This window comes from Macrotis lagotis, chromosome 1 (genome assembly GCF_037893015.1).
Source record: "Macrotis lagotis isolate mMagLag1 chromosome 1, bilby.v1.9.chrom.fasta, whole genome shotgun sequence".
Taxonomy (NCBI): domain Eukaryota; kingdom Metazoa; phylum Chordata; class Mammalia; order Peramelemorphia; family Peramelidae; genus Macrotis; species Macrotis lagotis.
The window spans coordinates 172156343-172182364 of record NC_133658.1 but is presented as its reverse complement, the minus strand read 5'-3'; the positions used below and the strand labels follow the sequence as shown (position 1 = coordinate 172182364).

General features: G+C 36.3%; 1 protein-coding gene across 1 annotated transcript in view; it reads left to right on the top strand.

The window, feature by feature from the left end:
• Positions 1-26022, top strand: part of PCSK2 (proprotein convertase subtilisin/kexin type 2) — a 310977-nt gene that overhangs the window by 208596 nt on the left and 76359 nt on the right. Inside the window, exon 6 of the mRNA XM_074225780.1 lies at positions 9353-9429. Within this exon, the coding sequence (XP_074081881.1) occupies positions 9353-9429 (77 nt within the window). The remainder of the gene's footprint in view (positions 1-9352; positions 9430-26022) is intronic.

Sequence of the window (26022 nt, the reverse complement as noted above, 5' to 3'; positions counted from 1 at the left end):
AGGGCTTATTAATTAGTTAACCACCTCCTATTTAAAAAAAAAAACTTTCCCCTAAGTATTAGGAATTCTCTGAAAATTAACTCTACTAGTAAAATGTGATCTCTTTGGAAGGAAAAAGATTGTTCTGGTTTCATCTTTTGTGTCCCTGACATCTGACATTGTGTCTTATCAATTTTGACAAACATTATGCTAGACACTATCAATATAAATACAATGAATGAAACATTTCTTACTGTCAAGGAACTCACATTGTAATAATGAAGACATATAAAAAGAAGTCACATATAAGAAGAAAGACAGAATGAATGAAAAAGGGAGGAAGGGAAGGAAGAAAGAACAAAGAAGAAAAGAAAGAAAAAGGAAGGAAAGAGGGAAGGAAGGAAAGAAAGAAATAAAAGAAGAAAGGAAAGAAAGAAACAAAGAAAGAAAGAAAGGAGGGGATGGAGGGAAGAAAGAAAAGGGAAGGAGGGAGGAAGAAAAGAAGAAAGAAAAACAAAGAAATAAAGAAAAACAAATAATAACTAACTTTTATATAATACTTTATTTTATCACCACAACAATGGGAGTTAGATGTTATTATTATCCCAATAACGTTGAGGCAGATAGACAGAGATTAAGTGACTTGCCCATGGTCACATAGCTGTTGTCTGAGGCTAAATTTGAACACAGGTCTTCCTAACTCTAGGTCCAGGACTCTCTTCACTTTGCCAGGAATATAGAGTAGGCAGTTAAGAAACAATCATTGGATTACTCAAATGCTTCTTAAAAACAGCAATTCAGATTTTCACACAACTTTTCCACCCCAAGGCTTTTCTTTAATTTAGTATGAGATGCAGGACCTTCCTCCTTCTAACTTGGGCCTTTAGCTGAGTCTTTATCATCCATTCAGAGGCCAATCTTGTCTAGACCTCTGTCTCTCCTTTGTAAGAGATTGATCTCAAGTAGGTAGAAGCCTCAAAAGCTCCCTTTTCCCCTACAACCCATTTTTTTAAATAAGCTGACATCAGGGATTTATTCCCCAGAGCAACTCACAAGGGCTCTCCTAGGGTCAGTGGATATTCATTTCATCATGGAACATTGGTAATTCTCCATCACGGTACAGTGATAATTCATGCTCCTAATGATTACCCTCAGGAACTGCAAGATCCTGAATCAAAGTAAGATTAAATTACACTCCGGATATGTTCAGGACTGAGGCAGAAAACTATTTTAGTGCATATTCAACAAGGCTTGAAAGGGATTTTCAAGTTAACCCTAAATTAGTCAAAAATTCAATTGTTTGGGTCATCATCTTTTTCTCCAAAAAAAGGCTTTACATTCAAACATGCTTGTCTCAATACTCAAGTTCAAACCCAGTATGATTTACACTTGAGCAATAAGGCCTTTAATAATGTCAAGACCCCTGTATTAAAACAAACGTGATTAGCTTGGGTCATATAAGCAGAGTCCCAGTGAAACTGTACCGATTGTTGTTCCTTGCTGAGCCATTACCAGACTTTTTGTATTCTTCATCTGGCCTTTATTATAGCATATATTTACTATTCATGAGGCACTGTGCTAAGAAAAGTGAAACAAGCCCTGCCCTCAAGAAATTTAATTCTAAAAGAGGAGACTATGTTGTATGCAAATCTTATATATAGAACACATACAAAATAAATGAGCAGCTACAGAGTTGGGGTAGGGATCAGAAAAGTATGCATACACTCACACACACAGAGATGTAAACACATATACATTCCCACATGCATATATATACATATACATATATATATATATATGTTTAGATATATCAACAAATGTGTGTATGTCAAATGGTGACTTTTCTACTGGGAGGTGGAAAGAGAGAGGGAAGCAGTTTGGAACATAAAATGAAACAAAAAAATGAACAAAAGAAACAAAGCATTTGTTCCCAAACTAGGGGCATGGATGGAAGGAAGGAAGGAAGGAAGGAAGGAAGGAAGGAAGGAAGGAAGGAAGGAAGGAAGGAAGGAAGGAAGGAAAGGAGAGAGAGAGAGACAGAGAGACAGAGAGACAGAGAAACAGAGAGAGAAGAAGAAGAGGATCCTAGGGAGTGCATTTCAGAGATAGGGAATAGTCGATTCTAAAGCATGACTTAAACCAGTATGACTGAAATTATGAGTGAGTTGTAAGAAGATTGGGTAAGCAGTATGGAATGGAGTGCTTGAAGAGCTTTATATTTCAGAGAACTTTACATATGATGATAGAAATACTAGGAAGCTCTTGGAGTTTCTAGAGTTAAGTATGATATGATCAGATCTGTATTTTAGGCAAATAATCTTGGCAACTGTGGAAAGAAATCAAGACCCAGATCCCTTGGTTATATGTTTGGTTTGAAAAGAGTTATAATTTAGGCAAGGCAATTAGGGTTTTGAACCAAGGCATTAACAATAAGTGTGTGTACTTAGTCATCAACAAAGAATCAGAACTTCCTACCTTGTTAGCAAGAATAATTAGTTAAAATAGTAAACTACTAGATAGCAAGCTGAGGTTATCTCCCTGCAGTTCTATCCTGTTCCTTCTTCCTTTCCTTTCCTATGAGGCAGCCTTCCCTTTGGCCTGGTATCCTGTGATCAACTCTGTCTCTTGACCCACACTACCTCTGCCCCAGTTGAAGATGCACTTCTCGTGATTTGCTCCCAGCATAGTTTAAGATACGTGACCTTGGAGCAAAATTATTTAAAGCTTTGGTTTTGACTCACTGAATATCATCACCCAATCAATTTAGTCACAGTAATTAGTATTCAATGTTCCACCTCTGGAACTAATTATGTGACCTTAGTCAAGTCTCTTCACTTGTCTGAGGGTCTGTTTCCTCTTCTTTAAAACTGTAGAACTGAGTTAGTTTTTAAAGTCCATACTAACTTTAAAATTCTACATGCCTAATTGAGAGGAAGGCTGAAATCACTGGACAGCTCACACTATAGTCCAGATCAGTGCCTCCATGAAACCATGGCTCTAGACTCTCCATAATGGTTTTTTTTTTAACATATTCGTATTCCTCGACAGGGAGGAATAGACTCCACAACAGGCAGTTCAAAAACTCTAAGACCTATCAAAGTCAATCCAAGATAAACTAGGGCAACTCAAGAAGAGAGAGTTCAGTGTTATCACTGCTCCAAGATAATTTATTTTATTGAATAACCTAGTATTTCATTAGCAGATAATTCCAATTGCAGCTCTTTGTCCTACCACAAATACATAGGTTGGGCTGTCAGTTAATAATTGCCATGAAATGCCAATTATGGAACTGTAACAGGAATCTGGAGGAAAGGAAAGTGTTTCTCAAAACCCCTGCATCTTACCAGGACTATAAGATGAAAAAGAAATGGTTTAGTAGCAGAGTGTCACAATTCCCATAACCTTCTCAGAGTTAAATAGAAAAGCACTCATTTTCTGGGAAATTCAATATTTTCCTGGAGAATCTGCACTGAGAGATTTTGTTCTAGGGAAAGGAACACAGAAGCTCTGAGTAAATAGGGCACAAATTCTAGAAGATTTCTAAGAGAAAAATATATAATATTAGCATTTATATGACTTGAAGTTTGCCAAGTACTTTACAAATGTTATCTCATTTTGTCCTCACAACACTCCTTGGAGGGAAGTGTTATTATTGTTGTTGAGGAAACAGAGGTTAAGTGACTTGCTCAAGGTCATATACCTAGAAAAGTATCAAAGCCAGGATTTGAGTTGAGGTCTTCCTGACTTTAGGTCCAGTGCTCCATCCACTGTACCCTCTAGCTATCTGCCTTCTTTAAAGTGATCTAATAATGGCTGATGCTTCACTTACAAGATCGCATTAGAATCTCATACAAACCTCGTGAGATGGGTAGAAAGAGGGGGGAGGAATCAGAACCCCATCACTTACTGGTGGCTATCAACTTGCTTGAGGGGCAGCATAATTTAATGACTACAGAGCTGGCTCTACTTGGCTCATGGCCAAGTCAAGGTGACTTCTGTTTAGGTTCAAACTCTGACACACAGTGACTGTGTGATTGGGTAAGTCCTTTATCCTCTCAGAAGCCCAGAAAAGCTTCTAAGACTAGAAATCATAGATCTATTTTTAGAGGGAGTATCCTTGTGAAGAACTTCCTGTATCAATGAAATTACATGTCCAAACCAAAGTAAAGAATATTCACTTGCTTGAAATGACAAAGTATGGTTCATTTCCTGAAAAATCTTGTCATTAATTCATATAGAGGAACTTGGAAAAATGATCTGATAAACACACCTAATGCATTCAGATCTTCAAAAAACACCAGTTAATGCTGATATCTTTGCTAATTTCATTATAGATGTGATACTTGATTTTAAATATGTATGTGTGAAAAGTCTGACTCAGTTTCCAGGCAATTTTGTTCATTCTTTGATAACCCGTGGGTAAGGTCCAGATAGAATGCTTATTAAAGGCTGAAGAATAACTGTAATAGCTGCTAGCATTTATATAATAAAGTGCTACAAATCTTCACAGCAACCCTGTGCAGTAATCACTATTGTTATTCTCTTTGAACAGATAAGGAAGTGAACATTGAGAGAGGTCAAGCAATATACTTAAGGTCAAGACTTGAACTGAAGTCTTCCTGACTTCAAGTCCAAGAATCATGCCATCCCAAATGTCTAGTGCCATCACAGGATAAGATTCAAGAAATTTGAACTCTCAACTCTCAACTATATATATATATAATTTCTCTTTTTCTGTTCAATCCATCACCATTATTCCAGTCCCTCAGGTTTGCAATATGAGTCATCCTCAATCCTTTCCTCTCACCTTTGTCCCCTACCCTACAATATCCTCACTGGCAAAGGGGTGAGTTTAATTTTTTCATTGTGAGCATTTACACCTCAAAAATAGGCAAACATAAATCCAAACTTAATTTATTGTTTTATCAGCTGTCTGGACTTTTTAAAATAATGGAGAAAATGTTTATCATGCAGATTAAACATAAGTGTGATATGCTGTTTCAGAGGGTTGGCTGTTAAACACAGTCACCACTCTGGCCCAAATCACCTCTCACCTGGATTATTGTAATAGTCTCCTAAAATCTCCCATTTTCAGTCTCTTCTCTTTTCAATCCACCTTCCACATGGATTCCCAAATTGATATTACTAAAGCACAAGTGTAACCATTTTGCCCTCTTGCATAGAGAATAAAATACAAACTCTTTCTATTTGGCATTTAAAGCATTTCTCACCATGACTCCACCAAATTGACCTACTTACAGTGCCTCAATTATGGTAATTACTTTGCAATGCCCTCTTTTTAAAAAAAAATAAATTTATCATTTTTCCAACTACATGCATAGGTAGTTTTCAGGAATCATTTTTCTGTAAGGTTTTGAATTCCACATTTTCTCCCCTCATCCTTTCTTTCCCCGCCTCCCTTTAACAGTGAGTAATTAATATGGTTGATATATATATATACATATATATGAAACTATTGTTAATTGTATTTTCTTATTAATCATATTGTAAAAGAAGAATCAGAACAAAAAGAAGGAAAAACTATGAGGGGAAAAAGCATTAAGTATAAAACAAATTTTAAAAATTGAAAATAGTATGCTTTGGACTTTTACAATGCCCTCTTATTGTGTATGTGTATGTGTTCAATTATTTTCAGTCATGTCCAATTCTTCATGAGTAGGAATTTTCTTGGGAGAGATACTGGAGTGGTTTGTTATTTCTTTCTTTATCTCATTTTGCAGATGAGGAAACTGAGACAAAATAATTAAGTGACTTGCCTAAGATCACACAGTTAGTAGTTACCAAGGGCTAATCCTAGTGCCTAGTTGTTCCCCCTCCTCTCAAGCCTCTTAAGTATGTTTTAGTATTTAGTTCTCTAAGAGTCTGACTTATGGTGGTCAATCAATCAGTCAGCAACCATTTATTAAACTCTTCCATGTGCCAGTCACTCTCTTAAGCACTGCGAATAAATATAGAGACAGAAAGACAGTCCCTGTCCTCAAGGAGTTTGCATTCTAATGAAGCAAGATAACATATAAAATGAAGTAGGGGCAGCTAGGTGGCACAGTGGATAGAGCACCGGCCCTGGAGTCAGGAGTACCTGAGTTCAAATACAACCTCAGACACTTAATAATAATTACCTAGCTGTGTGGTTGCCTTGCAAAAAACCTAAAAAAAAAAAATAAAAATAAATAAAATGAAGTAGAAAAGGGGGTGTGAGAGTGAGGAGGAAGAGAATTTATGTTAGAGCATGGTAGGGAAAAATATTATAGAGAAGAATCATCAGAGCAACCTTGAAAAAGATAAGGACACCTTTATCCTGTCCTTCCTCCTTAAATTGAAAACTCTGGGAAGAAAGAGTTAATCAGAAACCAAGTCCATACAGTAGAGATTAATATAACATCAACAAGAATATTAATAATAGTAATAATAATAACTAACATATATTCTAATTTTTCCAGGTGCATGTGATTATTATCTTATTTGGTCCTTGCAACAACCCAGAGAAATAGGTGATATTATTATCATCATTTTTTTAAAAAGAGGACACTGAGGCAGAGTTAAGTAACTTGTCCAAGGTTACACAGCTTGAACATCTGAGGGTGGATATGAACTCAGTTCTTATCTGACTTCAAACCTAGCACTCTCTCCATCTCACTAAGTAGCCCAGGAAATAGAATGAGTTTCCAGGGTGGAGAAGTTGTCTATGGATGGTAAAAAAAAGTCCTAGATTAGATGAGTCAGCAGTTAAACCTAGAGAAGGATGAAGACTTCTTTTTATTTCTATTTCTTAATAGGTACTTAATAAACATTTGTCAAATGAATGAATGATTGTTGGTATTATTGGACCTATTTTATAGATAAGGAAATGCAGGTCTAGAAACATTGTCCATAAAAACATGAATAAAAAAAGTCAGAAATACAATTTCAGCCCATTGTGCTTCTACTGCCAAGTTCATTGGGTTTTTAAAAATTAAACTTTATACATATCTTCTACAAATCAAGTCTTCTAAATGTAGAAGTACATATCAAAGGGAATGACAATATAATATTCTCAATTACTGTATCAGTTTCCTTTTCTACCCCCAAATTTCTGAATAAAAATCAAAAGAAATCATAGCATTTCCCCCCAAGCACAGTACCATAAATGTGGCAATGGCCAATGGAGAAGACAACTGATAGCAGATGGGAAATTTACTTCTCTTCACCCTTTAGATTACTGCCCAGAAGTCATGCCTTTAGCTCAGGGTTCCACAGAGAAAATATGCCTGTCATAGAGTTGAATCATTATTGCTATCCTTTGTTGGCTAAAAAAGTCTAGATGACATCCCTAAGCGTCATATATTATATCTTGAGTGCTGTAATCTCAAAGGATTTTTTCTTAATAAGTTTAATTATTTGTTTTTAAGAGCAAAAAAACTATGTAGTCAGGGAAGGCCAAATAAAATGCTAGTTAGTATGGTGGTCAAATCTTCCATTTATGTAGTACAAAGAAAGAGCCCTTAATCAGGACTTCTGGATTCAAGGGTAAGCTTTGCTACTAAATAGTTCATTTTGTTCATTTTACTGTGTGACTGTAGACAAAACACTTAATGTCTCTGTGCCTTACCTCATCTATAAAATGAGGTAGCAAAAGGGTACTTTCCATTACATGCAATTTATGAATCTATGAATTTTTAAAGTATCATCATCTTAATGGTCATATTTGATTCCCACTCCTTTCCCCAAAAGGTCAGACTGATTACTTTTATCTTTATCTTACAAATAAGGAAACTTAGGCAGGAGTAGTTTCAGTAATTTATCTACCATTTTATAACTAGTGAGCCCAGATTAAAACAACAGACAACAGAGGCATACAAACTCTAATGCCCTACAGACAGTAATTCACTGGAGCCAATTCAAACTGTTAATAGGAAAAGTAGGAGTGTTTTTGACCTTAGAAATCAGCAAATGCTACCAATAGGGGCTTGAATTTATTGATTGTCTAGACTTAAGAAAGTGATGAGAAAATGTTAATAATACAGATTAAACTTAAAAATGTATCAGAAAGGAGCAGCCAAATGGTACAGAGGATAGAACACCCACTCTGGAGTCAGGAGGACCTGACTTCAAATCTAGCCTCAGACACTTACTAGCTGTGTGACCCTGAAAAATCATTTAATCCTAATTGCATAAAAGAAAAAAGTACCCAGCATTCAAAGTCCTCTGGGTACAGCTAATAGCAGTGTTCCCAATGCCTGAACCCATTTGAATTGCATATCAAAGAGTTAAAAAATCATCAGAAAAGGGGTGGCTAGGTGGCACAGTGGATAGAGTACCAGCCCTGGAGTCAAGAGTACCTGGGTTCAAATCTAGTCTCAGACACTTAATAATTACCTAGCTGTGTGGCCTTGGGCAAGCCACTTAACCCCATTTGCCTTGCAAAAACCTAAAAAAAAAAAATAAAAATCATCAGAAATATGAATTACTTCACCAGTCAATAATGTTTCACAGGGAAGGAAATAGCTAATTCCTCTTTCTAATACTTTGTAGCAGGACCATTTCACAGAAGCTGGGAGCTAAAAAGGCTGTAGTTATATTTGATACAAGGAATTGTATTATGAATTAAATTACCATCAGAGGTGGCCATAAAGTGAAATTAGAAGGAAGGAGGGGGAATGGATTCTTCCTAGTCTTCCATCCTGGGTTTTTCAGGTAGCTAAATTAGCTGACAGTTCTGTGGTAATGCATATGTTGTCAAGTCACAACTTAAACTGTCTGCAAAAATAGGAAAGGATTGGACAAGCCTTCTACCTAGTATTCTAAGTCTAGGGACCTCCCTAGACTTGGGTTGGAATTCCATTAGTGAATTATCCTTCATATTAAACATTGATTTCTCATCTTGTTAAATATAAGAACTCCCAGAGGATAACAAACTACCACACAGGAATTTACTACCACCTCAAAAATTTAGGGCAGCTTACTGTGTTTTGGGGTGGATGGTATAGAACGGATGCTAGAGTTGGAGTCAGAATTTGGTTTCATATACTTGTTCTGATACTAGCTACCTGTATGACCTTGGTCAGGTCACTTTACCTCTAAATGAGAACTCTAATTTTCTGACCTGTAAATTTAATGATCTCTCAGGTCCAAAACCTAAGAGCTTATTCAGGACAAGGGGAAATGTGGGAAGAAGTGGAAGAAAGGAAACCAGGAGGACAAAATTTACCTCTTTCCTTAACCATCTTGCCCAGGGATATCTCTGAGCAAAAGTCTGTTACTAACTTATTTAAGGAGGAATTTCTTAACATGGGAAGCCCACCCTTTGTAGCATTTTCTGTTTCCTGTGCCTCTGTTTTCCTATTGACCCAGTAAGATCCCTTGTGTTTTTCAGAATGCGGAAGCGAGCTATGACTTCAGCAGCAATGACCCTTATCCTTACCCTCGCTACACAGATGACTGGTTTAACAGGTAAACTGGGCACTGTTGGCTCCCCTTCCTTCACCTTAGGTTTTCAGGAGATTAAAAGGCTTAGCTGATACTGACACAAAGTACCCTCCATCCTTAACTAAGCTGTATACTTGCTTTTTGAACAACAGCAACTCTCTAAATCATTGTAAGATTGGGGGTTGTGACCATCAAATTGATATTATTTTAAGACTGCAAATCCTTAAAGACTATCATTCCATCATTTTAGTCTATTGAATTATGACATAGGAAATATATGTCACTTTGGGCAATTGAGAGCAAAAGAAAATGTTGGGGATGGAGAAACTCTCCTGCTCTTTATGAGAAAGAATCCCCAATGACTACAGTCATAGATTGAGATGGGGGTGACTAGCCTAGGGTAGTATGATAGAGGGGGAGGAAACACTGGCTCTAGGGTCAGGGGGCCTGGGTTCAAATCCTATCTCTCATCTCCATGACACTTTAGGCAAGATTGATCTCTCTGGGCCTCAGTTTCCCAATTTGTAAAACTGGGGGAAGAGGTTGTAAAGAACTGGAGAGTCCCTGAGTTTTCTCCCATCTATAGCCCGACGATCCTATGTATTGTTCCTTGAACATGATATCTTTCCAAGTTACTATCTTCCATACATGGAATGGACCCCCTTCTTTACCTCTGCATCTTAGAATTCCCTATGTCCTTCAAGATTCAACTCCTGTGCCATTTCCTAAAGAAAGCTTTTCTGAACCACTCTTCACTACCCAATTGTTAGTGTTCTCTAATTCCTCCCCCAAATGATTGTGTACATACTTATCTGAGAAGCAACATAGTAGAGTGGCTAGAGAGTTGGCCTCTAAAATGGGAAGACCTGGGTTCAGGTCCTCTGATAGACACTAACTGGGTCATACTGGGCAAATCTCTTAATCTCACAATATTCTGGTTAACTCTCTAAAACTGAAAGTTGTAGGGAAAGTGTTGCCCTGTACTAATAGAGGGAATTGCCTTACCTGGAAGCATATTAATGTAATCATATGTCCAATCCTTATGTTTATGTGTTTACATGTTTTATTACCCTCAGAAAAAAAGAATATAAGTACCTTAAGAGCAAACTCTTTTTTTTCTTTGTATTCCCAGTGCCCAAACAAATACTAAACCTTAATAAATGCCTGTTAGGTTTGGAGAAATTGATTCCCAGAACTAAATTGCATTGTGTTTCATACTAACCATGCAAATAGGCACTAGGACAAAAGTCATGTATTTTGAATACCAGATATAACTTGAAAATGATTTGTCTTTTTTTCATATAATTGAATCTTTAGATAGCTTGTCTGTGGCTGACAGAGGCCTAAAAGTATCTTTTGGTTGGCACAATGCTGCCACTGTATCCATCAATAACCTGGATTTGGTATGACCAGAAGTTGCAGTTGGGACAGGTCTCAGAACCACTTTGAAAAATATTTTTTTCTTCCTCACATGCACATCTTGTTTCAGTGGTTTCACATGAGAAAAATACAAAACTATGTATGACTTACTCAGCCACAAGATAGAGCAAATTTCAAGCATTTGGTAGAACTTCCTTGAATAAGAAATTCAAAACAAATGCTATTAACATCTTTGGGATAATCTTACGACCTTTCAAGGATAAATTAGCTTTTTTAAAAAAAAAAGTACATGTTATCAGTGATTTTACTCTAAAGGAGTATTTTTTAAAATAGTGAATTCCTGGTGGTAGAGTGGGGAGACAGGAGTACCCGAGTTCAGAGCTGGTCTCAGACACTTAATAATTACCTAGCTGTGTGATGTTGCGGCAAGTTGCTTAACCCCATTGCTCTGCAAAACCAAAACAAACAACAACAAAAAAAGATACTAAGTTCCCTGTCACTGGAGGTAATCAAGTAGGCATTGACTAATCATTTGTAGGAGATATTGCCTCTAAGGTCCTATTCAACTCCAATATTCTAGGACTTCATGAGTTTTAATTTCTCCTATAGACTATACTAAGAGTGCTGCGCTCATACAGTATCTGTCTTCATATCTCAGTCCTTCCACTTATGCCACTACATAACCTTAGACTTTAGGCAATGTTCTTTAAATTTCTATTTTCTCATCTCTAAACTAAGGTTAAGAATATGTGTACTATTTGTTGTGAGTTTTAAATAAAATAATGCACACAAAATGCTTTAAAAGCTATGTAACTTTCAGCTATTATCTTCTGTAATTAAAATCTCTGAGTCTACAACATTAAAAGTGGTTTAGTCTTTGTTTTTCAGTCATGTCCAAATCTTTATGACCCCATTTGGGGTTGTCTTGGCAGAGACTTTGGAGTGGTTTGCCACTTCCTTCTCCAGTTCATTTTACAAATGAGTAAACTGAGACCAAAGGGGTGAAGTGACTTGCCCAGGGTCATATAACTAGTAAGTATCTGAGGCTGGATTTGTACTCAAGACAATAAATCTTCCTGATTCCAGACCAAGCACTCCATCCACTGTGCCACCTAGCTGCCCTTTGAAGGTAGTAGACAATGCTTAAAGTTGGAAAAGGGGGATAAAAAAATGAGGATTAAAAGGAAACAATGGATTTGTCCATGAAATATCCCTACCCCAGACCATCCAGCAACACTATTACCCCACTATGTAGTGGAATGTATGTACAAAGTATAGATGTACAAAGACAGATATCAGTCCCATCCCAGGATGCTTTGTAATTATAAAAATAAAAGATTAATGTCCACTGGTAAAGACCTAGGCAATAATATATATTCAAAAAAAGAAAGCTTGTTTTGTGGATTCAGACCTTCAAAAGAGTAGAAATTTGAAATTCTGATTCATCCATCTTCTACAATCCCCCATATAAATTCAAATGTACTCTAAAAAAATCAAGTAAAACTGGAAATTTGATTTTTTAAGTTTAATATCCTCAAAAGGATAAAAATTACCTCAAAGTTTGAGTTTTATTGAAGTTCAGAGCTTCAGTAAGATCCCATTTCCCATCAACCCCCTAGATTTGGTTATTATCTCTGTGCATGTAATTTAGTCAACAAGCATGTGTTTATTATGGGTCAAGAACTATACTATGTAATGGGGATTAAAAGAAAGACAAAAAATAACTCTTACCCTCAAAGAGATTAAATTCTAATTCAGAAGACAATATGTAGCACCAGCCCTGGAGTCAGGAGGACCTGAGTTCAAATTTGGTCTCAAACACTTAATATTTACTTAGCTGGGTGACCTTGGGCAAGTCACATAACCCCATTGCCTTGCCAAAAAAAAAAAAGAAAAGAAAAAGATAACACACCAAAAAAAAAAAAAAACCAGTTAAAAGGAGATACATACAGACTAGATAGAAGATAACCTGAGGGGATAAGTTCTAGCAGTTAATAGGGAAGAGAAGAAAGGAGACCAAAAAAGTCTTCCCCTAGATGCCTGAATTTGAACTAATTCTTTTTAAATTTTATTTTATTTTTAAACAATGGAATACAATATTTCTATTACATAGAACAATTAAAAAAGATGACTACATCAAATTGCAAATCTACTATGTGAAACTTGCTATTCCTTTCAAATACACAACAAAACTGTCATGTAAATTTTTTTCTTTTTTTTCTTCTCTATCCCTCCACCCTAGAGATATCTATCATTGGATACATACACATAATGCATATATAATTATTCTCTACATACTTCTATTCAGCAATTATTTCTCTAGATGCAGATACTGTCTTCCTTCATATGTCCTTTATAGTTAATTTGGATATTTATAGTAAATGAAATAACTTATTTGCTCAAAGTCATCCTTACAACAATTTTGTTGTACTGTATACAATGTTCTCTTGAGTCTCATTTCACTCATCATTAGCAGTGCAAATTTTTTCATGTTTTTCATCATTTCTAATAGCACGGTATTATCATCACAATCATATACAACAACTTGTTCATCCAGTGAGCTGATTCCTGAAAGAAACAAGGCTTCTAAGAGATGAGTGAAGCAGGAGAGCATTCCAGGCATGCAAGACAGTCATTGCAATCTGAGAAAAACAGGAGATGGAGTATTTTGTAGAATTAACAGGAAGCAGGCCAGCATGGCTAGATCTTGGAATAAGGTGTAAGAAGGTGTGAAAGGCAGAAAGAGAATAGGCTGTGAAGAGATTTAATCCAAGATCCTGTGAGTCAGAGGTTTAAAATATAAGCCACAGCACTCCCAATTGGGGCTTGAACCAGATTAAAATGGAATTCAGAAATATTTAATAATATTAATCAATGTTTATATACATATATAAGCATGTGTGGTTTTCTAAGTCTATATATAGTCCATAAAAATCTTTACATACAACTTAGTTGCTCCCATTTCTAGGTAATAAGGTTATCCAGCCCTCTTTTCTCTCTTGAGAGTCAGTCCCTCTAGGTTATACTCTAGATATCTAAAAGACACCATTGCAGTCAACCTTTCCTTTAAAATCACCCTTCTTGGGGGGCGGCTAGGTTATGCAGTGGATAGAGCACTGACCCTGGAGTCAGGAGTACCTGAGTTCAAATCCAGCCTCAGACACAGACCTAGCTGTGTGGCCTTGGGCAAGCCACTTAACCCCATTGCCTTGCAAAAAAAAAAAAACTAAAAAAAATTTTTTTAAATAAAATCACCCTTCTTTTTACCTTCCCTATTTGTATAGAAGGCTCCACCATCCTTCTAGTCACTCAAGTATTCAGCCTGGGGTCATGTTGCCCAAACTGTCAATTCTATTTCCATAGCCTCTCTTATTTGATTCCCTAGTCTCTACTCACATAGCTTTCTCTTAGAATCCCAACCTCTTTTTAAGATTAATTCAGGTGCAATCTACAATCATGAGGCTTTCTTGATTCCCCCAAGAGTTAACATTATTCAACCTCTGAAATTGCTTTGAGCTTCCAAGTGCACCATACCTTATTTATCAGGGATTTAGATCAAAGTAGAATTGACTTGCTTATCCAAATTGCAACAAAAACAAAGGAGGGATAGCTTGCACAGTGTATAACATCACAAATATGACAATATCTCAACAATCTAGTAATATAGGCCAAATTTGATAAGATTAAATTATATAAAAATCAAAACAGTCTTTCCACTTGGGTTCAAAAAACCCAAAGGAATAAAATGAGTAGTTCATTTGGGGAAGGGGCAATTGTCTGGGATCTTTAGTGACCCATAAGCTCAATATGGGTCAGTGGTATGACTTAGGAGTCAAAAAAGGTTAATATAATTTTAGACTATTACAACTGGTATAGTGCCCTGAAAGTGAAAGTTGACAGTCCACGGTCAGACCATATCTGTAATATTGTATTTGGTTCTGAGAGCCTCCTTTTACAAAGGACATTGTTAAGATGGAGAATATCAAAACAGCAGGGTCGAAAAATAGTCAAGGGACTCCAGATCATAAGGCTGAAGGAACTGATAGTTTTAAGTATTCAAGTATTTGATAGGCTATGACATGGAAGAAAAATTTGAATTGATTTGCTTGAATCAGATGGCAAAACTAGGAGCAAGGATTAAAAGCCACAAAGAGACATATTTGAGATGTTTACATAGACAGACATCTTTGTGAGGACAACTTCCTAACAATTAGACATATCAAAAAGTGCAGTGGGACACCTCATAACATAATGAGTTCCTGCTCAATAGAGATCTTCAAGTAGAGGAGAGCAAGAGAGACAATTCCTGTTTGGGTAAAAGTTGGAATAAATGGTCTTGGAAAATTTTTTTATTTACATTTATTTTATACTGAACTAAGAAATAAAATACAAATTTACCACTCAAAAGTATGAGAAGGCTTTTGATTTTTCTAAAAGTATCAATCTCTCACAACTTGATTGGGTTGATTCATCTGATCCCATGTTCCATACCTTATCTAACAGATTTTCAGAATCTTAAGGTTTAAATAAACCATCCTTTTAATAAAAATATATCCATAAACCTTCAGGTAAAAGCTCCCAAGAAGATTAAAAAACAGTTCACAGGAAAACAAAAACCTGCAAAAGCATTCAATAGTGAAATTAAAAGCAAGAAAGTTCTCTAAGGTCTCAAGAGCTCCCTGCCAAACTCATATCTAACTTTATGTCCTCCATACCCAACAGACCCACAGCTGGGTCCCAAATCTTTCTAGGGATAAAATTCATTCAAACCCAAATTTGCTGCATAATTTCTTCTCTCACAACATTCATGTCTGGTGATATAAGTATAGAGAGAACTCTCTGGTTCTTCCATTATCCTGGCCCATCACTAGCATCTCAAAAATCTACATAAGAAATCAATCATGAGGTTGTTCCAGGGCAATAGAAGGGGGGAAATGTGCCTCCCTTTACCTGCAATCTCTTACTACAAAATTAAAATTTTCTTGAAATCCTGAATTCTTTTCTATGCAACTTTTTAGTATTATTCTTAGGGATTTCAGGAGAACAGCAATGTTGACCATCCCACTTACTGCTAGCTCCAAAATCAGCCACCATTATCTTACAAGGAATCAAGGACAATCCATCAAAAGATATTTATCAAGTATTTTGTGCTCAGCACAATTCTAAACATTTGAAAAAATACAGCCCTCTACCTTGGAAGATTTATAGTTAAGGAGGAATATGTAGTGGAGCAGAAAGAATAGTAACTTATGAGTCAAGAGACATACTCTCTTGAAAACTGGCCTCTCACATGCCTACTGTGCGACTCTTCATAAATCCTTGGGCTTCTCTGTAACTTCTTTCTTATGAAATGAAAGGATTAGACTAGCTGATTGCTAGGTCCCTTTGAAATTTAACATTCTGTGATTCTAAAACATAATTATTACCCATAATTCAATTAAAGAACAATGAAATAATATAATTATATGCTTAAGTACTAAATCACAGAGTAGATACATGATTGAGTATTAAATTATGTTACTCAGTGATATAGGAATTCACTTCTATCCACCCTTTGGCACAGTGGATAGAATTCTGGATTTGGAGTTAGAATACCAAAGTTCAAATCCTTACTAGCTTACTAGCTAAGTGATCTTGGAACCCTGGTCTAGTCACTTAACCCTGACTGACTGACCCCCCCAAAAAAATGTTTGGTTAAAAAAAAAGATTAGAATAACAGTACCAGGTCACAATTGGAATACATTTATGTAAGAGTTTCCTTCACCCCTCTAGACTTAAGGAATACTATTCTTTGATACTCAGGAAAGAATCAAATACAGTACATTCTCTAAGACTGAAACAGTGTCAGTGGCTACATCATGGAGCCCTAACCTAATGTGTAGGTCTTGGAATAGAAAAAATGCTAATTTTCCTGTTCCCAATGTTGGTACCAAATTTCCAATGACAGATTTCCATTAATTGTACAAGAATCTCTTGAGACATGCTAATTTCAGCCCTCGTTAAATCATCAATACAAAGCTGATTGATGCAGATGGCAGTTCTGTTACTATTGACAGTTGAAGTTAGACTTTCTGCTGCCAAGATAATATAAGGCATGTTAACCACTAAGAGGCTAGAGACCTGGGAGTAATCCCTAGATATGCCAAACATTTTTCAACACTGATAGTTTCCATTTTGCTACAGAGATTGGAAAATTGAACACTTGAAGGAAAATAATCAAAGTGAGCACGGGCTTACCCCCTTAGGTGACAAACCATGTTCAGCAGCTGAAGATTTATCCATATTCTCTTGACATTGTAACATATAGGAATACCCCTTAATGGCAAGCCACCTTCAGTAAACCTGTTTTCTTCCAAGTATACCCTTAAGACAAATGATTTTTAAGCTACTGGTAGATTTAGAAATGGTATTTGCCTGTGTGGGATTTGATCATGTGATATTGTTGTTTTTTACAAAAAAAAAATCAAAACTAAGCTTTATTCTGCAGTGAATGCCTTAATAATTATACCCAGCTGCTGACTACTGGACTTTGTTCTAAAAACAATTGGAAACTTTAGTTGAAAGGAGCTACAGAGCTAGTTGCTACAATCAGAAAAGATAGATTAACAAGATACAATGACTTTATTACCTATGTTGCCATAGGAAAAGTAACACATACATATTTAAGAGTAAAGACAAAAAGCACGGAGGGAAAAGTTGAATGATTTTGTGAACCCTGCATCCTAGCTTGAATATTTATGATAGTTTATCAATGTGCAGATTCTTTTTAACAGTTCAATTTCATTCAATTCACCATATACAAAATGCCTATTATGTCCAAATTACTAGAAGCATCAGAAAAGGTTTATGTAGAAGACAGCACCTCTGCTGAGTTCTAAAGCACACTAAAGACTCCCTGAAGCTGAAATTTTTAAAAAGGGACTGAAGTCTAAGTATGGAGGAGGATTTATGCAAAGGCAAATGGCTAGTAATTGGAATGCTGGCTTCAACAAAGAGCAATTATGCTAGTTTGGTTAAGATGTAGAATGCATAAAGCTAAGCAATATGAAATGTCTGGAAAGATAGACTGGAACCAGACTGGGAAGGGTTATAAATGTCAAGAAGAGAAGTTTGCTTTTTACCCTAGAAGCAAGAGGAACTACAAGAAAATTTTAAGCCAGGGAGTGGTATGGTCAGTCTGTGCAACAATGAAGTGTGCTATCCCTTTATATACCTTAATAGATGATCTTCATGACTTGCTATGGTCAAAAATAATCCTGTGGAAAGACTGGTGATGAACCAATCTGAAGAGTGATAGACTAGTTCTTAAACAACAGACATATGGTTCATCACCATGCTCATAACCTTTCCGGTTTGGTGGGACTTTTCTTCCAACCATGGAAAAGTATACTGAGAATAGGGGGAGAAGGTATAAAAACTGTATTTTAGTACTTGAAAAACTGTCACATGAAAGAGGGATTGAACCCATTTTATTTGTCCCAGAGAACAGAACTTGGAGCTATGGGTAGACATTTAAAAGGGACTAATTTAGAATTGATTTAAGGAAAGATTTTCTTTTATTAGGATTATATTAAAAAGTAGATCACCTTAGGAGGTAATAATAATAATAGTAGTAGTAGTATCTAGATCATGTTCTAACCTTCATAAAGCATTTCACATTTTTTTCTCATTAGATTCTGTTAGCAATCCTAAGAGGTAGATATTATTATTCTATAAATAAATACTCTACAAATGAGCAAGATGAAGTAGATATAATTATTGTCCCCATTTTACAAATGAGCAAAATGAGGTTGAAGGAGAATAAGTGACTTGCCTGAGATCATTTAATCCAAACATATCTGAGGCAAGATTTGAATCTATGGGATTTCTTTCATTAGAGAGCTAAATCTAGGGGGTGGCTAGGTGGTGCAGTAGATAAAGCACCAGCCCTGGAGTCAGGAGGACCTGGGTTCAAATCTAACCTCAGACACTTAATAATTACCTAGCTGTGTGGCCTTGGGCAAGCCACTTAACCCCCCATTGTGTAGCAAAAAAAAAAAAAAGCTAAGTCTAGGTAACCCATTGTTAGGGAAATTAAAATAAGAATTGTTTTTCCAATATGGATTGAATGAGATAGTCACTGAATTCCCTTTCATCTCTGAAATCCTGTGATTCTGTAACTTAAAACTTTTTCTCTGCTAACAAAGCCTTCAAGAACCCTGAGTTGTCCCTGACTGAGCTGCCCCACCCCCCACCCCTGACACAAAGTTGAATAGGTTTCAGGGCTGATCTCAAGCACATATGGCTTTAAATAAATATGGGTTTGTTGGTTGGTGGGTCTACTACTGTTAGATTTCTCAGAAAATCTTTGATATTAAGTGTGTTCAGCCCCTGATCATCTTTAGGCTGCCTACTGTTCCCTGGGTTTCCAGCCCACATTTTGCCAATATTAATTAGGTTTTGTTCAGCTTCCAATCAATGTTGACCTGTGTGTTACAGATCTGTATCCCATTTTTGTGTTGTCTATAAAAATCCCTCTTGCATAGCAAGCGCTCCTTGACAAGGGAAAACTGGCCAACTTTACTGAAATGTCATCAGTATCATCAACAAATATTTACTGAGTACCAGTGGGTAAATAGCATTGTGAGTTAAGCAGAGAGCCTTGAATTAGGTGTATGCCCAGCATCAAGAAATTTCAGTAAATTCACTAAGAAGGCATTTATTATATAGAAAACTAATTAAAAGACAACTGGAGCACATAGCCATCAATCTGTGTTGTGAGTTTGTTTGAATGATTATAATAGCTTTCCAAATAAGAAAACTTTTGTGTCCATTAAACTTATTTTGTTGAAGCATGTTTGATTTTGAAGAACCTTTAGGAACAGGATTCTCTCTCTGTTATTAGTTTTCATATCAATGCTTCAGTTCTATGACACATGAAGGCTTAAAAATGGAACTCCTTCATATCATCCCTACAGATTTATTCTGAAATTATTTCATGAATCAATTAAATTTAGAGTGCTTTAAAAATAGTTCACCTACCTTTTTTGATGTGAACAAAGAAACCATGACAAAATCCTGCATTAGACCAAAAGCTACAACTGTTAGCTATCCTTAGATAGATAGATATCACTGTACCAAAGTAAAACCCATTCAATTTAGTTTACCGATCTAAGCCATTTTAGAAACATTACAAAAAGCACTCTCTTTTTCTACATAATTACACATACCTTTATTATTTATATTCTTCCTCTGGTCATAAAAAGATAGTTAGATTTAGTAAGTAATTTCATTTTATGGTGAAAATTAGAAAAATTGTATCATCCTATTATAATACTCTTTCCCATATGCCATGTTTTCCCATTATCCTGTATTTGTGCATAGTATGAAAAGCAATGATGTGTTGCTTAACCAGTAATAACTATTTTTAAAGATAAAGAAACATATGGCACAACGTCAAGAGCAAATGTATTGATGCATGAATTGCTTAATAAATGTTGAGCCCCCAAGTATGCCTAAAATAGTTGAGAACATAAATATGATGGTGTGGGTTGGTTTTCATATGTTTACATCATGGCTACAATCCAAATCTGTCATTATCAAGATTAACTATTGAATCTTTTATCTACCAGAATGGAAGGTTAAAGATAGAAATATACTGCTAAAGACCAAAATATTATAAGGAAAAATTGTGCTTAATTCACCAAAATGCTAAGTTTTCACACACATTTGCCTGTTCATTCTAATATGTTTGGTGTCAAACTAGATTATTTTTCCAGTGTATTCACAAGAAATTTTTTTTAAATTATATTCTGTAATAGTAGGAAAAATAAAGATAAGTATAGAACTGGAAAAGGAAGCTATCAATTTTTTTTATTAGTTTTTTTTTGCAAGGCAAACAGGGTTAAGTGGCTTGCCCAAGACCACACAACTAGGTAATTATCAAGTGTCTGAGACCGGATTTGAACCCAGGTACTCCTGACTCCAAGGCTGGTGCTTTATCCACTACACCACCTAGCCACCCCTGAAAGCTATCAATTTTTCAAGGGACTTGTTTCCTCTGATCCAGCCTGCATTAGGATGACTTACAGGAAGAAAGAATAAGGTGGAGTTGAATGAGTTGAGGTGATAGCTTCCATAGATGTAGTCTATCTTCTCTCTTATTCTGAGAACAATGAAATTAGGAAGAGATTTAGCAAACCATGTCCATCTTGAAGCTAAACCAAAACTGAATATCAGCATTTGATTTAATGGTGTGGCTCATATCCAGAGTACCTTCAGAAAATCATATACCATAAAACAGATGATGTGGAAGCTCAGCTAGTAGTTTGAGGAGCTATTGAAGAAGCCCTTTTCACAGTCTCTGACTTCAAAATGATATACAAAACTGTGTGAAACCAAAGTCCTATTATTGGTCTTAACACTGATAATTTTTGTTGGAAGGGACAATGGTGCTGCTAAATTGGGTCGTTCTAGTATATACTGTGTAGTCACCTAACTACCTCTCACTGATCAGGAATTTTAGACTAATATTCAGTAATTAGATTAGGGGAGCATTTGATCAATAAATCTGTGAATACTTAATTAAGATATTCAAGGAATAAGGATCCATTTGGGGATGGATCCTGAACTATCTACACAATCAGAGACCCCTGCGTCCCCAATGGCAAATCCTGAGGATGTAAAGCAGTAGTAGAAACCACCTCACATTCCATTTCCTACACACAACCTTTCCTTACCTGCCTAGGAAACACTTACCTGTTATAGGGCTGTGATTCAGTGCTCTTAAAGCCCCTTCTAAAGGGGTGAGCATGATGCCCCCAGTGTGCTGACCCATGCCAGAGAGTTTGGTCATGGAGACCAAGGCATCTGTATTGCCTTGGAGGTCTAGGTGGCTGGATATGGAAACACCATACTGGGACCTTCCATTCAAACTTGACATTTTAAAGAAGGTTCCAGGGCCCTAAATACTCCTCCTGGCTGACATCATTCACTGTGATTCCATGTTGCCAGTTAGGGAAGGCTACTAACTAAGATCTCAGCCTATGTCAAATAAGCCTAAACAAACCCTCATTATCAGCCCCACCTCACCCCTAAGAATTCCAATCACAATATACTAAAATATCCACAAAGAATACCCACTTCCATCCCAGAATAAGAGAACACAAGAGACCTTAAAGCTTTAATATCAGCTATTTAATATCAGCTATTTAAAAAGTCCCTCCTCCAACTCCTACCCCCCCTACATTGTTCATATGTGACTCTGTGATCCCATCTGAAGTTTTTTAAGCAAAGATACTGGAATGGTTTGCCAATTCCTTCTCTAACTCATTTTACAGATGATGAAACTGAGGCAAATATGGTTAAATGACTTGCCTAGTGTCACACAGCTAATACATATCCAAGAACAGATTTGAACTCAAGACTATCTGAGTCCAAATCCAGAGCTCTAACCATTATACCATCTAGCTGCCCTATTTCATACACACCCATTTAAGCAATGTAACTTTTGCTGACTTAATGGTTGCTACCTTTATGACAACAACTCCCTAATCCAACCTATTCAGATCCAATATCTTCTTGGTACCTTAAAATTCAGAGACAAAAAAAGTTAGACTTTCTCACTTTATAGCAGGAGGCTATGTCAGCAATTGTTATTTTCATGTTATTTCTCATTTCATGTCATTCTCATTTCCATAGCCAGTTCAAAAATTAATTCATTGCAGTGGATAGAGTACTGGCCCCAGAGTCAGAAGTACCTGAGTTCAAATCCAGCCTCAGACACTTAATAATTACCTAGCTGTGTGGCCTTGGGCAAGCCACTTAACCCCATTTGCCTTACAAAAAATCCTTTAAAAAAGTTACTTCAGAGCCAAAAATAGGGGTGGGAGAAGTGGGGAGATACCTGAAACATCATTATAACCATCCAATATATTTGGCTCAATATCTTGCACTTAATAGGTGTCCAACAAATATCTGATGACTGACTATAAAAACAAAGAAAAAGTCATAGTTGTCTAGAACCCCTTTTATAAGAAGGTTAAATGATTTATTTTCAGTCAAAAAAATGCAAAGGCTGCATCCTAGGCTGGAGAAAAGGGAGAGAGGTTCCTGTTTTTCTCAAGTTTGAATTCAGAGTCCCTTTTAGCAGACTCTTCTAAGAAATCCCCATGACACTTCACTTGACAATGGTTCAGGATTGCAACACCCTGACTCAAGCTTTGGAGTGTTCTTCCAGTCTTTTTACCCACCCCCCCCCATACAAATTATAGACAGATAAGTTATAGATCACTTACCTTCTTTGAAGTGATATTTGTTGTGCAATATTCCTAAGTAGGGGACTTGCTACTACTATTTCCATTTTTGAGAAGATTTATTCTATTTTTTAAGCAAATGAAGCAGTTCACTGATCAATCCTGTATGGTTTGTTAGCAGCTGCCATGTTTTCAACAATTCTGTCTAGGTCTGTCTAAGCCCTATTCTTGTGGGCCCCCATTCTTGTCTTTTGCCACTTTCTTGAGACCCTCTACAGTTTGTAGGGCTGTGATTTAATGTTCTTAAAGCCTCCAATGAAGTGACTGAGTGTGATGTCCCCAGTATGCTGACCCAGGGAGCTTAATCATGGAGCCCAAGTCATCTGCACTGCCTTGGAGGTATAGATGACTGGATATGAAAGCACTTTAGCATAGATCCTGCTCTTGTGGTGGGGCCATTGCCTTATTTTTAATCAGTTTTACTAGGTCTATCCATTTAGAGATTTTCAGCATCCTTGACATTTTGTTGTCCAGAGCCCTAACATAACGCTTCCTAGTTGACATCATTCACTGTGACTCTGGACATTATTTTGGCTCCACATTGCCAAATAACAGCAAATTAGTATTAGTATTATTATTGTTGTTGTTGTTGTTGTTATTATTATTATTATTATTGTCTTCCCTCATATATAACTTCATGTTGAGGTATGAGAAATGACATTGCAGATGACAATGTGCTAATCAACTGAATCCCCAGAACATAGAAAGATCTCTCTTCTTAGTAAGATACATGATTACCCAAAAGGGATAAAACCAATAGTCTATAGAGGAGACAATCTTTATTACTCAAACTGTGGCATGTAGTTGGAGGGGCAATCCATTTAATTAGTACATTGGTACATATGTCTGTGCCAGGCATTGCAGATGGACAATGAGCTGTATTCAGAATCATAGGATGAGATCCAACTCAATTCTATTTCAGAAATAGAATGATGCTTTTACCCATCTCAAACTTCCCTAGCAATAAATTCCCCCCTTTTTAGGAAAGTGGTCTCCACTTTCACTGTAGGATTGCAAATCTTGGGAAATTAAGGTTGCTTATAAATTAGCTCTGGGTAGGAAAAGGCAGGACTAGGGGCAGGTAGGTTAATGCATATTTCTTATAAAGACATACATGAAAAGGCTTCTTAAGAGATAACTGTGAGGAGGCAGCTAGGTGGCGTAGTGGATAAAGCACCAGCCTTGGAGTCAGGAGTAACTGGGTTCAAATCCAGTCTCAGACACTTAATAATGACCTAGCTATGTGGCCTTGGGCAAGCCACTTAACCCTGTTTGCCTTGAAAAAAAAAAGAGACATAACTGAGGAAAAGGAGGTGGACAGACGGTACAGAAAAAATGAAGGAAACAAGGGACAGCCCAAGTGCTGCACCAAAAGCAACAATATGTTAACCAAACTTAGAGAAAGGTCTTTAGAACAGAGAATACTACCTGCAGAAAATACAAGGGAGAAAATAGACAATAACATAGGATAAGAAGATATGAATATGTTAGAATATGTACTAATGAAGGAAATGCCACATCAGTGAGATCACAGCTTTGAAGTATTGAAAAAAGTATCAGTCATATATCCTTGTATTTGCTCCATAACAACTCTAAGAAAAAAATTGTGTTCTTTTCTGGTATGCCTTATCACCTAGTGCTGTCTTGTGCACATGGTAAACTCTCAATAAATCTAATACTTCAACTTACTAAAATGCAATAATATCAAGTAACTGATGTTTCCAAGATTGCGAGTATATTCTTCAAAGACGAGAAAACTTGTGTCTCTCTCAGGGAGATTCTGGAATACTTTATAAATTGATCTCCAAACCACATCTAACCCTTGATTTAGCTTCAGGTGAGATGCTAACTGTTCATTTCTGACTTGGACAAGGAATGGATTACTAGATGTTTTTGAGTTTCAAGAAAGTTAGTGCTGTGAAAAATAAAGCATTAAAATGAATTCCTACCATTATTTAAACATCAGAAGTTAGTTAATCAACTAGGATTCATTAAGTCATACTATGTGCTATCCACTGTGAATACAAAGAAAAGCAAAAAGACAGTCATTTGAACTCATGTAATTCAGAGTCTAAGTAGGACATACCATGCAAACAAATATGTACAAATAAAATGTAAACAGGATAAATTGGAGATATTCTCAGAGGGAAGATTAAGGAGGAATGGGAAAGACATCTTATAGATGGCGAGACTCAAAAGCACCCAGATTATGTTTCATCATTTTCAGTAAAGCAGTTATTTAAATGATAAATCTAGTCCATTTAAATAACTTTAAGATTTTCAAAAGTCTTCCAGGAAGGTATAAAAGGATAAATATCATTTTGTCAGTTTTAGACATGAAAAAACTGAGACTGAGTAAAATAACTTGCCCTGATCATTCCACTACTAAAGGTCAGAGGGAAGATTTGAACCTAGGCCTCCTAAATCCAAGCCCAGCCAGTACATGCCTATATGATTCAAGATGTTTAATTTTCATAACAACATATTATGAGATGTGTGCTAGCGTGTGGCTAAAAGCCATCATAAAAGTAATATCTGTGGTGGACTCTTAGTTATCAGCAAGTCGTGATGAAGTGCCTCTCAAATTCTCAGATGAGATTGATAACAAGCCTGAAGGTAACTGGATAAAGAGTGCCTAGCAACCCAAAGTTCTCCCCATATCTTTTACCACCAAAGGCAGTTTGTAGAATACAACCTGCTGAGTGATTGAAAGGCTTTTTTCTCATTCAATATACATATTTTAGTTTCTTTCCTCCTTTGAAGCTTCACAAAAGAATTTCTAAATGCTCAGGAGATACAAGTTTTATGGAGAATGGATTTTTTCTAAAAATTCAGTTGTGTGAAGTGAGTCTAATAAAAAATCCCTGGGGTTCTGATTTGAAAAATAAAATAAAAGTCAGTGTGAAAAATATGCTTACCCAAACAGCATAACTGAAACATGAAG